We start from the raw sequence: 12,897 nt of genomic DNA on the forward strand, positions 1-12,897 counted from the left end.
TTCCCATGTATTTTTATATGCGTCTTTATAGGCAGGCGATATATCTATCTACTTAGACGCATCTATTCAGCTATGCTGTCTATATCTATAAGTAGTTTTGGAATATACAACACAACTACAACAACTATTCGAGAAAGCAAAGAAAAGAAAACACAATATACAAATTTATAGACCATTTAATTGGATCGTATCAATTGAGTTTCGTTTCATTTCGTTTCGCACGATATTTGTATATTGTAAAATGCCAACACTTAAGGATGCTACGTTTAAGTTTTCAATTGCATTATGAGCTAATGGCCAATTGGGAAACCTTTTCAAAAACGCTCGCGTCGCTGTTTATTGCGCACGGTGATGCCCAAGTGGGTGGCTGCGCCCAAAGCGCCAAGCTGGAAAAGATGGAAGACAGAAGGTAAAATGATTTAATATTCAAGCTACAGACGTTCACTTCCATGTGGAGAATAATTAAAAAAATACACTAACAAATTTAGAGAGTCAAGAAAATATGCAATTAACCATAAAATGATTTAAGAGTCGAGAAAGGAGCAAAGCTATGATCTCTCCTATGAATATATCTAGTCGACTATAATATAATGGAAAATAAAATACTTTCCCCAACCTTACTTAATAATCTACTTGACATATTCCATAGCCAACATACTCTTGCATATAAACATAAAAAATATTTTATAAAATCTATTCTTAACCCTTCTAAGCTAGACATAAATTATTCAAGCGAATTGATGTTAAGGTCAACTTGCCTCTAGCGCGAACAGCAGCCATTTGCTGATCAGCCCGTAGATGAGGTTATCAGTGGCATGCGATTGCACAGCCTCCAAGCAGCCGTTGCCATGGAGTTTACTCTGCAGTCTTTCCTTGTCGTCATAGCAGCTGAGTGGAAAGCCAACACCTTGCAGGATGTAGTCCTGTGGGCCACTCTGGCCGCAGCATGTGTACTGTCAAAGGACAAGATAAAGAACTGATTATCCGAATTTCTGTAATCCAACTCACCTTCTGCTCGATAAAGGCAATGCGCTCCTTGCTGCGACGCTGATCCGCCCATAGAGCCATGAAATCTGTGCGAGATCGTTCCACGTAGTCCGTGACGTGAGCTGCGACAATTATATAGACTTGCAAGCCAATCAATATCAGCATGCAGCTGACGAACTGCCAGAAGAAAGTATTAGGTGATATTCGATAACAAGTTCTCGCCACTCACGCTCCAAATTAGGCTCAATGAGAGCCGTGCGCCAGCAAAGCAACCCAGAAACGAGCTCAGCACCACAAACGTGCCCACAAAGATTTGCACCACAATTGCGACATGCTGAAAAGTGCCCGCCGAAACGTTGTTCAGCTCATAAACGGAGAACGCAATGAAGGCGATGCCAACTAGCTGAAAATTAACTGGGCAATTAATGCGGACACAGAGCATATAAATATAACGTATACGCACCGTTAATAACACATTTAAAACAATGAGCAGGACCTTCAGACAACCCTCGCGACTGGCCATGTTCACAAAACCAAAATCAATCGATAGTGCGTTCAATTTCCTTCAGAGCTTCTGCTTCTAATACAAATAATAAACACGCTCCAGCTCCAGCCCTTTAGCCGTACAGGTTGAATTGCGACTAAGCGACGCGCATTTAATTTTTGAAATTGTGGCGCCCCCTCCAAAAAAGAAAAAAGGCCACCAGCCCAGACAATAAGGCGAAACGACAGTCTGACATTCAGCTAGCTTTTTGCTATTGGTGGCTTCTACCAAGAAATCAACGTTCAAGTGTTACCTAGCACTGTGTTGTGCTTGCAATACCCTGTAAATGGGACGATGGGTAAATGCTTGAAGTAATTAATATGTTATTTATTTTTATTTTTATTTTTTTTTTTTTTTTTTTTTTTGCATTGGCATTAAGTCAAAGTTTTTATAAAAAAATAAAAATATTGAATAAAAAATAAAAATATTGTGTAATTATTAAATTTTGATTACATTTAAATTTTACAAATTAAATTAAAATTAAAAGATGAGGAATAATTTAATTTAATAATCTCACTTGAAATTTAAATATTTTCTTTTATAGTTTTATATATTTACTTACATTCAGCGTAGAGTATCTCTTAGTCAAATATTCTTAATTGGTTACCATAATACTTGTTGTGCCATTAATGTGCTCGTGTATGTGTGTCTCTTGGCGGTCATAACATTTGTGGGTGGTATGATGTCACGACGATGCCGACAAAAGCTTTTGCCCACAGAAAAGGAGCTTTCGTCCTATATATATATAATATATATATATATATAATACGCATATATGTATATATACATAAACATTCATTGATAAATTGCGCAGCACAAAAGCTATGTGATACGTTGATAAGGCAAAGGACATAAATAATATTGAAGTAAACAGAGTAGGCTTTCATTTGTCTCTATCTAGTAGCACAGTTTCTGAACTTTCTCAAATAGCAGAAGTTCTAATTAAAATACTCAAAATGTTATTTAATTTTCTAACTCTTTTCTTGTTCACTGCTGGCATACGAGCGGATGGTGAGCTTAGAGTCTTGCACACTCCTCCATCTGCGGATTGGCTTGGCGGGGATCAACTCGATAGCTTCTACTTGAGCGATGTGCTGCTGGCCACTCAAGGGCATACTGCGAGTGTCAATAGTAATTGGAGCGGCTTGGTCATTGCGAATCCTTTTGATTTGGGCGCCACTTCTACAATACTGGTGCATATCCAAGGTATTTATAGGCTAGAACCATTGGAAACCTTGAAGGTCTATGATCTATTGAATTCGGAAACTCTGAAGTCCATCGACAATTTCATTGGCGAACTTGATCCAAGGACCGTATATGATTTAAATTTCACTAACCATACTCTCGGTGTAGCGAAGTATAAGCATTACTTTGGCAATGACACTGTGCCCATGGCGGAGCCCATGCACCACTTCAAGCCTGCTGAGTATGAAACGCATCGAAAGTTCCTTGAGGAAGTTGGCTATATGCATGCCATCAAGGAGAACTTGACTCACTTATTACAGCCTGCGCAGGTGATCGTCATACGCATCTCATTGCGGACCATTGTCAAGACCAACAATTATAGTCTGGTGTTAGAGGCCAAACATATTATCAATCAAGCTATTTCTCGTCTACTGAGTGCGGCCCAGCTCATTAGCAAATCGCTGCTCTTTGTGCAGACTACAGATAGAGAGATGATCGCAGACATATCCGGACGTGTTACGAAGTCGGGCAATAATACGAATCCATTTAAAAAGCTTCCAGATCGCGATTTTCCGATCATATTCAACATTATTTTGTGGTTCTCTCTGTCAATGGCCTTGGCCCTGGCCATCATTTGCTATGTAGTTGCCACTATAGACCCGGGCTATGACTCGGTTATCTATCGTGTGAGTCGTAAGTTAGTATATCGGTCGAACAAAAAGAAAATCTAAAGCTGTAAATATTCCCTATTGTAATAAATACCGCAATAAATGCTTGGGTATTTCCATATAAATAATTCAATATTTAAAAATAATAAAAATAATAATAAATTTTAGCCTATTCCATTCAGCATTTCTCTTCATATTTTTAAGTGAACAAAATGCAAACGATCCATAGTTTTTTTTTTTTAATTGACAGAAAGTTCAATCATTTTGGCATTCCCTGAGTCACATGCCTTGTTTATCAATTAGCCAGCCCTCGTTTTTGGCCAAGGCGCATGCCAAAATGAAGAAGCCAATACATAAATACGACAAATGCGTACAGTTATATATATATAGTATATATATTTACATGCTCATATACAAACATAGATTTACATATGGTATGAGGCAGGCGGATGAGCAACAAGTTGTCTGCCTCTGCCAGCGCATATTTTCTTTCGTATTTCTTGCTTCATTTTGGCCATGAAAATGTGACGTCGCTCTATTTTTACCATTCATAACAAAGCTCTAAGCTTTTTGCGCATAGGAATTTTACTGGAGAATGGGCTGGCACTACGAGAAATTGTGGCTGAATAAAAAAAACGAGCAATAAAAAAAATGTGTGGAAAAATGTTAATGAAACTTGATGCCAATTTAATTAGAGGCATTGGCCAGATTGAAATGATTTATTATAAACCCAATTATATTCTTTTATTTTATTCCATAGAAATACTTGATCTTTATAGAACACATACACATATAGTTTTATTTACTTTGTTTTTAAATAATTAAATTAAATTATAAATAAATAAAATTGATTTAATTACTTAGCTTATGTTGCAGCAGTTGTAGTAAAATTTTAAGCTTATGAATTTTAGGCATATGTAGTTATTATTATAATTATTAATATATTTTTGGTAAATATTTATGCTCGAATATCCAGAGCACAAATCAAATACTTAATTATCCTTTGGCCCAGTGGGCGCGGCTAGAGTTTAGCCCCGGCTTTGTACTAGTCATTCGGCTACAGTTGGCCATTAAAATTGCAAGCGGCGCTGCTTGTTGCGGAAACTGATGGCCAGGAAAACGGCTATAACAAAGCACAGCAACTGCAGATGGGGCATGGAGAAACAGTTCACACAGTCATTAGAAAATTCAATTAAAGATGTATATTGGAATAATAGGAATCGATAGTTACCTCGAAGGCCACAAGCACCCAGGAGACTATAATGAAGCGTAGCTTGTCGCTTTCGTAGCGACTCTGCAGCTTCTCGATGCAGCCGTCGACATACAGATGCTCCGGCTTCTGATCCAGATCGATATAGCAGCTGGGCGGTATCAATTGGCGCAGATGGACATAGTCTTGGGCGCTGCTCTTGCCGCAGCACTCGTACTTCTGCTGCAATCCGTCCATGTTGTTGGCCTGCCAAGCCAGCTCCACTGTGGTCTGGGCGCTCTTCACCTCAAACTGATGCACAAACATTATGGTGCTCACAATTTGTGGTATGGCCAGCAGCAGCAAGAAGACGGCGCTCTGAAAACGAACAAAGCAAGTTACTCACTCTCCCTCCCGCTCTCTCCTGCTAATTAGCCGGTTCAATAACCTACCGTTGCGGTCAAGCAAACCGATTCGCGTACTGCCGCATATATGCCCAGAAAGGCGAACAGCAAAATTATCGCACATGCCACGTAGGCGGCGATAACGAATTCCTCGCTCTCCGTATCTGCATAGAACGCGATCCAGCCAATAGCACCCACTGCCAGGAACTGTAAGACAAACGGAAATTCAACTGGAAATTCTCACGAGTCATTTGCATGATAATATATATATGAGATAAATGTATATAGATACATATACATATATATTATGACTTATGTGATGACAAGGTCCAAGTGCACATGAAATGAATCGAAATCGAAACGCTGCAGCACTTTAATTGAGGTTTTTCTAAATTATATATATGAGTACATCGCATAGAGAGATAGAGATGCCATATATGTGTAACATAGAACCGCAAAGCGCGACACTCGAGTGATTTGTATACCCTAGTCAAGAGAGGATATTAAAATATTGTTACGATGCACATTAAAGTAAAATAGCTGAGAGTTTATATAGCCAAGCAGAAAGTGCATGTAATTGCAATAAAAATAAAATGCATTTTAGTGAACTTCCGGTAAATTAGAAATATTTTTCATGGCTAATATGATGGCTTAGCTGCCTCTTAAATAAATAATTACTAAAGGGTATTTCATCTTCTACAGTTTCTGCTTTATTTCGTTCTCTGCAGTAATTGGTTGCTTGATTAATTTATATACCCCAACAAATAGTGAATATATATCACATACACAATATCAAGTGGGTATATTAAATCTATATGTCTTGACTAAGAATACACTTATTTAAAATTTCAATCGAGTATCTAATGAACAGTTGCTGCTCCCTTTTACTTTTCTATCAATATCATTTGAGGGCTGTTGTTGTTGTTGTTTGCGCGAAACACACCCCGTAATCCAATTGGAGGGTTGAGAACTGAGCCAGCCTGGATTCGGATAACGCTGTATATAGGTCAAACTACAAATAAGTAGTGGGTCATGACATCATCCGGCACCAGCCAGAAAGAAATTGTGGTGCAATTGTGGCAAACAGGCGTCTACATACATTTTCCGCCAGCACACAATACTCGACTTCAAAACAAAACAAAAGCTGCAAGTGTAAACACTGCTAGCCATGGTAACAACCAGGGGTTGGCTAGGCATCAGGAAGGAGGCGTTGTGTGTGCTGGCCAAAGACCTGTCGACGACGTGGCTAAAGTGTGTGAAACTGACAAATGACAAAATATGTATTAAAAATACAACATGGCCAGATATAAGTGGCTCAGCGACAGCATTGAGGCCATGTGCACGGGAATTTTCGTGCAGGCGAGCATCTTGCAGAGCTACTATCTGAGTAAATAATAGATATATAGCACTATAATATATATTCTAACAAATGTTTGACCAAAACTGATTTCATTTCGCTTTCGTTCTGCTTGCACATGACATCATGGCTGCAAGTGGCTTATTTCCTTTTCTGATTCAAATTCGAATGCATCAGTGAACTAATAAATGTCATTGAGATGTACATAAATTACATTTCATACAGACGCATCTGTGTCTGTATTCGAATATTTGCATAATTCACTCAGCTATATATATATTTAAAAAATAAAATCTTACCGCCAAAATGGCATTCAGCACGATTGAGGTAATCTTTACGCTGGTTGTGGCGCAGCCCATTTTTAAAGATTTAAGTTTGACAGGCTGAAAATTAAAAATAAAATATCGTTAAAATATCGCAACACTATTATTATTCTAGAATATATTCAAACATAAAGAGTATATTTTTAATACACAATATGAACTATAGGAAAACATAAAAATTCAATATGATTTTTTGTGTTTTTTTTCTTAATTTTCCACTCTGTCAATGAAATTATTCTCTTTGTGTTTATTCCAATTGCTGATTGCACTTAATTAGCTCGCCCATTAGCATATGAAATTGTTCTCATTGTTTCACATATCACAGCACATAAACTTTCTTAACCTCTTGACTTCGAAATCAACAAAGCGCGCTTGTTTATTTTCGAAACAACAAATAAATTCTTCTTTTTTGTTTCGTTTAGTATATATTTTGTTTTAAATCCGTCTGTCGCGTTCAGCGTTTGCTTGCAAACTGAACACGAATAAAAATGTTCGTTATATTCCACATTCAAAATGCTTTGCACACCCACACACAAACACACTCACACACACACATGCGCAGCAGCAGCGGCCCGTATGAAATATGAAGAGAGAGCGTCAATGCGCTCGCGCAGATGAGCACTGATTGCTGTGACGTCACTCTCAAGCACTCATTCAATCAGTTTTTCAAGTATAACAATGTATAAGAGCAACCCGTTTTGCTTCGATTCATGCAGCATTCTTTTGGGCATGCTAGCTAAGTAGAGCTTCGTAAGCTAAAGAGCTCCGCCCTATGGAGATGTGCCAAAGTAGAATAAAGTTGTGGGAAATAAATATCCGAAGGGAATACAATAGAGTAATCGGAAGTAGCTATTCAGATGGAGTAGAGTACTGTAAACGGAATTAGTTATCCAGAGTGAGTAGTGTGAGGTGCAGTAGTCGACATTACTTATCCAGAGCAAGTTAGATAGAGTCTGGAGTGGTTATCCGGTGGGAGTAGGGTAGAGTAGATTATTCGAGAGTAGTTATCAAGATGGAATAGAGCAATAGTCGGAAATAGTTATACAGAGAAAACAGAGTAGTGTAGAGTATCAGTTATCCAGAAGGAACAGAGAGGAACTAGGCGAGAGAGAGAAAGCTATACACTAGTTAGTTACCTCTTAGTAGATGTCCAGAAGTTGATAAGCAATAAGAAATGATGAATATAAGGCTCTTATACGCGATTCTCATATATTTAACTATGGTTTTGATATTTTCAGAATAATGTATAGATATGTGGATATGTACATGATTGTATATGAGTATTTATAAGTGCATGTACATACATACATGCATACATTTATACATGCATCTGTACATGTTTGTAAGTATATACTCGTAGGTATGTCAATATGACCGCAAATCTGATTAGAAACCTTCGTTCATTTGCTCCAAACAGATATCATGATTCAATAAGTCACAAAGCCATATTCCCTCACTCTCTCCCCTTCTCCATCCGTCTCCCTGTCTAACTCATTTGTCGTATTTACTGTCATATTTGGGAATAAAGCCATGCCAGCTGTTTTCCCGCTACTTGGCATGAAAACTCCATCAAGCGTGTCGTCATTGGAGCTTCATGATTTTCTTTTATTTGATTATTTTTGGTTTTTTTCTCTCTTTTGCTTTTTACCCCCACGTTGCGATTGGTTTGCCTAATTGATTGGAAGCGCTTGGACGTTGCTTGATATGTTGAAAATGAAATCAAGTGAATTTGTTTATTCGAGTTTAGTTAATATTTTATTCATTGGGTTGCTTGGCAAGTGAACACATGGCGCAAAGCTGATGAAGAAGGTACATTGGTGACGCTTATACTTGAGGTACTACGAATACGATTCGATGGACTACTATAACTAATCAGGCACGATTAGTAGTTATAGCGGCGTCTGCGATTCGAATAGTGTATGGCAAGAATGATGGCTAATCCGAGTATAACCAGCTGAAAGAAAACAAAATTATTATACTCAACGCGCACAAAGAGGGGCGAAGCACTTACATCGAAGCCCAGCAGGCCCCATTCACAGTATCGCGATGTGGTCGCCTCATCGGCGAAGGCGAGCTCCACTTTGGCCAGACAGCCATCTGGATAGACGTTCAATGGATTCAGGCAATTGTTGAACTTGCAACAACTAGACGGCACTGTATTATTTCTACGACCGATGGGAATATAATCAGCAGCTCCATAGCGTCCACAGCATGAGTACTGAGAGAAATGAATTCGGCACATAAATTGTCAAGCTCTTGCAAGAAAATCCAACACTTACTGTCTTTTGTATCAGATCCATGCTGCCCGGCCTAGTCAACTCCTGCTGCCAATGGTCCTCAACCGTCTTAATGGCATACTTCTTGAATACATCGCGCGTATTGAAGAAGATGAAGACGCCGATCAGCACGAGCAGCACTAGCAGCAGGGAAACATACTATGAAATGGTGGGAAATAAAGAACAAGATATATAAATATTGTTATCGATTATATGTCCTACATATGTATATCTATTGAGCACTTACGGTCCAGAGCATGCGCGACGATTCCCTGATGGCCCCAAAGCAGCCAAACATTGATATCAGCAAGATAATGCCGCCGAGCACAATTATGCCGATGGCATATTGCTGTGGCATGGCACCCCAGCCAAGGCAGCCAAATACTATGACCAATATGCCAAGTATCTGGGAATGGGAAACATATTTAGAAAGGAAAATGTAGTAACAAAATAATTATGAAAGATAAAAGCTAAGTGAATCATAAGTGACTCATTGGCGCATAGTTAAACGCCCCCAGTTCAAAGCTGAAGCTAACATTATTTTAAAATTTGTATACAATTCTAATTATTATTGAGATTCAGGCTTTACATCATCGTGTGCATGAGATAATAAGGTATTGAAGCTGATGTCATGAGATATGAGAGCATATTTTGTATAACGACAAATTGGTCGCATTTGAGAGGCTAAACAAAAATCGTTGGCCGCTTTCATCGCCAGGTGTTGACGTCGGTGTCGTTTGGTTCGTTTTCTAATCCGGTTTCTATTTTGTATGTTTTTTAATTATTATACTAAATCTGAAGGCATGACGTCGTCGTTGTCGCTGAGTGCTTGTTAACAAAGAAGCTTTCCGAAGCGGCTCAAGGAATGCAAAAAAGAGCCACAGACAATAGACACAACTCACTCGCACACACACACACACACACGAACACACAGAGACCGTCAGTCGACGCTCGGCTGAGCGCTAGAAATCATGCATGTATGTGTCTCTTTTAGACCAACAATAATAATAGTCTGTGAACTAGCACGCATATACAAGATGATATCATCTGGCCTTTAGGTAAAGCCACAAAAGGTTTTTTCCTTTGCGAAACAAATTTTTGCCAATAGCATACCATATGCTAAATACACAGCAAATGCATTTGTCTATTCTCTAATTCTCAATACGCGCCACATGTTTCGCTTCGAAAACTTTTCAAAAATTTACACAACTTACCGCCCATAATGCGTTGAAGAGAAACAATGAGTATTTTATGGTGCCCGTAGCGCAGCCCATGATTGCAAATAATCGGAAATGTGTTACGGAAAATTGAAAGCAATTATTGTAAACAAATCTGAGCTGATTAGCGGCACGTGCAACAGTTAGTCTAGACTAAAACTGGGCAATATTTATTTGAATTTTTTACTCCCAAGCAGAATGTTGAGCACTGCGAGCGTAGACGGTCACGAGCGAACTAAAACTCAAAAACTCAAACTGAAACTGAAACTGAGGCCGAGGCTGGTGCTAGTGCTGGCGCTGGTGCTGATGCCGAGCATGGAGCACCGCTGAGCACCACTGAGCACCACAGTGCAAACAAAAACACAGTAAACAAACACGAAAAGCAAAAGCAAAAAAGCCAAAATCAAAAGTCAATTTATGAGAGTGTGTGCGTGTGTGTGTGTGTGCGCTCGTGTGTGTTTGTATACCAAAGCCCCAGCGATGTCGGAAGCCAAACAAACAAATAAACAAGAAAACAAACAGACAACCGGGCGGTCTGACCCAGCCGAAGAGCCGAACGAGCTCCAAAGTAGTGCACTCCACAATTGGGTCTATGGTAAATAGAAGAGAGGAAAATGCGAAAGAGAACCACTGAGAAATCGAGATAGTGAGAAAGAGAGAGCGACGATCAGCAACTGTTAGAAACTAATGCGATTATCGAACACATTGCGTCATGAGTGGAGCGTGAGTATATTTGAGATCAATGAGATGAATGACGCCAGAGCTCGGAGCTCTGTGCTCGGCTCAAGAACAAATGATTAATAACAATTACACAAACTATCGGGGTTTGAGAGCCTACACAATTTATTTGTAAGTGTCTGAAAATAATATTGACAAATCGTAAAAATGCAATTCGAAATATTTGGTATTGATATTGATATTGATATTTGTTTCCTCAATAATGATAGGTATATCGCCGTCGTTCCTTGCGGAAGCGTTGTACCAAATAAAATGTACAGAAGCACAGCAAAGCCTGCGGAAGATAACAAGCAAATTAATATTGATAATATATCCATGAAGATAACGAGATAAATTTACCGTTATAGCAAACGAACCCCATTTGCTGTTATTAGCATAGCTAAAGAACCGAAGGAACTCATCGGCAGCTGCATTGACACAGCCCGTCGTGAAGTAGGGTATATTGGTTTTGCCATCGGGATAGCAGCTGTCTGGTAGCGTGGTGCGACCTATGCTCACATAATCTTCGGGTCCATTGCGGCCACAGCATTCATACTTCAAATGTAAATTATTCAAATAGTTATTCAATTATTGACTCTTTCATTCATTGGCTATTCAACCCACCGTCCGCTGTATTTTGTCCATGGCACCACGCTCAACCATCTCTTGTTTCCATTTCACGTCAACATCTTCGACCGCAAAGCGTTTGATATACTCCTCATCGAAGCTGTTGCCGAACAAGCCAAACAATTGCACAATCAGCAATGCCAACAAGATGAAACCATACTGCGGCATTAAAACATTTTACATAGAATCAATTGGCTGTTCGTTATGCTTTGTTTTTGTTTTTTGTTTATCAAGTTCACTCACCGTTGTAGTCATGCAAACACTCTCCTGACAGATGCCACAACAGCCGATAATAGACGAAGCAAACAGCACCACACCAATCACATACAAATAGATAATATATGCAGTCGGTGCCTGGCTGAGACTCATCGTGGCTAGTCCAATTATCAACAGGCCAAAGAACTGTGCAGTTAAAATACAAGCTCATTATAAATATATATTATACTTAATATTTAAAAAATATATACTTAAATATATACTTAAATATATTTAAATTTTGAAATCTTGAAATGAAATCTGTATCTAGTCAACCTAAATTCAAATTTTCTTAGACATCAGCTCAGATGCAAAAAAAAATAATAAAAGAAAGATCTGGAATATAAATATGCATTTACATTGAATATGTATATACAAATGTATATGTGTAAATATTATTTTTTGAATTATCAGCCAATTTCTGGCAAATAATATGTGCTCAAAATTGCTAAGACTTTGTATTTAATTACAAAACCTAAATGGCTAGGCTGTTAGTGCTCATCACATTTATTTATGTATCTATATCTTTATATCTGTATGTGTATATCTTTAAATACATATAAACTACATTAATACTTTATACATTTCATTACAACGATTTTATATTCCTAGCAAGTGCTTAAACAAATATACGTCAGAGTCTGGAATAATAAGATTTGTATATAGTCTATAAGTGGTACATGCTTAAGTATGTATGTATGTATATATGCAAGCATTTATCTACATATATTTATATACAAGCGAACACACACAAACACCTGCTTCCATCTATTCTGTATATTGTTTGGCCAAAAACCGGCTATAAATTGACAATTCTAATATATAGTCGAACACACAGTGCAATACTCATGATATATATGTATATCCGCACGCAAATGTATATCTCTCGATTGGCGAAATTTAAATTGGTAATTTCACGTTACTCCATAGCTTCGCAAAACTTACCGCGTAGACCGTGTTGAGTATGTTTAAGAAACACTTAAAACAGCCGGAAGTACAACCCATATTGACTACCGAAATTCGTAGCGTTTGCTAAAGCTATCATATAATATAGACACAACCGATCGTATCGGCATCGACTGCCTGACTGATGGCCAAAGAAACAAAAGCAAAATTATATTTGGATCTTCGCTTATTGAAACAGTGTT

The 12,897-nt window shown here is 38.3% G+C and overlaps 4 protein-coding genes and 1 pseudogene across 4 annotated transcripts; 1 reads left to right on the forward strand and 4 right to left on the reverse strand.

Annotated features, from left to right (window-relative positions):
• Nucleotides 1-160: 160 nt before the first annotated feature.
• On the reverse strand, nt 161-1,792 carry Tsp42En (Tetraspanin 42En). Its single transcript, XM_018012737.2, has 5 exons — nt 1,451-1,792; nt 1,217-1,390; nt 1,009-1,164; nt 759-953; nt 161-386 (listed from the first exon to the last, which is right to left on the reverse strand). Exons 1-5 carry the CDS (start codon nt 1,508-1,510, stop codon nt 315-317), a joined length of 657 nt encoding a protein of 218 aa, XP_017868226.1. The 5' UTR covers nt 1,511-1,792; the 3' UTR covers nt 161-314.
• Nucleotides 1,793-2,401: 609 nt separating this feature from the next.
• LOC149268394 (ATPase H(+)-transporting accessory protein 2 pseudogene) lies at nt 2,402-3,565 on the forward strand (annotated as a pseudogene).
• A 591-nt stretch (nt 3,566-4,156) lies between these two features.
• Nucleotides 4,157-7,154, reverse strand: lbm (late bloomer). Its single transcript, XM_018012739.2, has 5 exons — nt 7,001-7,154; nt 6,634-6,717; nt 5,026-5,184; nt 4,616-4,951; nt 4,157-4,526 (listed from the first exon to the last, which is right to left on the reverse strand). The coding sequence occupies exons 2-5, from the start codon at nt 6,691-6,693 to the stop codon at nt 4,455-4,457; spliced, it is 627 nt and encodes a 208-aa protein (XP_017868228.1). The 5' UTR covers nt 6,694-6,717; nt 7,001-7,154; the 3' UTR covers nt 4,157-4,454.
• Nucleotides 7,155-8,385: 1,231 nt separating this feature from the next.
• Nucleotides 8,386-10,384, reverse strand: Tsp42El (Tetraspanin 42El). The gene is made up of 5 exons (XM_018009846.2): nt 10,148-10,384; nt 9,181-9,339; nt 8,937-9,092; nt 8,669-8,875; nt 8,386-8,611 (listed from the first exon to the last, which is right to left on the reverse strand). The coding sequence occupies exons 1-5, from the start codon at nt 10,205-10,207 to the stop codon at nt 8,540-8,542; spliced, it is 654 nt and encodes a 217-aa protein (XP_017865335.1). The 5' UTR covers nt 10,208-10,384; the 3' UTR covers nt 8,386-8,539.
• Nucleotides 10,385-10,969: 585 nt separating this feature from the next.
• On the reverse strand, nt 10,970-12,854 carry Tsp42Ek (Tetraspanin 42Ek). Its single transcript, XM_018009845.2, has 5 exons — nt 12,695-12,854; nt 11,738-11,896; nt 11,492-11,653; nt 11,228-11,422; nt 10,970-11,162 (listed from the first exon to the last, which is right to left on the reverse strand). The coding sequence occupies exons 1-5, from the start codon at nt 12,752-12,754 to the stop codon at nt 11,085-11,087; spliced, it is 654 nt and encodes a 217-aa protein (XP_017865334.1). The 5' UTR covers nt 12,755-12,854; the 3' UTR covers nt 10,970-11,084.
• Between the last annotated feature and the right edge of the window lie 43 nt (nt 12,855-12,897).

This window comes from Drosophila arizonae, chromosome 5, assembly GCF_054131065.1.
Source record: "Drosophila arizonae isolate 15081-1271.41 chromosome 5, UAZ_ARI_1.0, whole genome shotgun sequence".
Classification (NCBI taxonomy): Eukaryota; Metazoa; Arthropoda; class Insecta; order Diptera; family Drosophilidae; genus Drosophila; species Drosophila arizonae.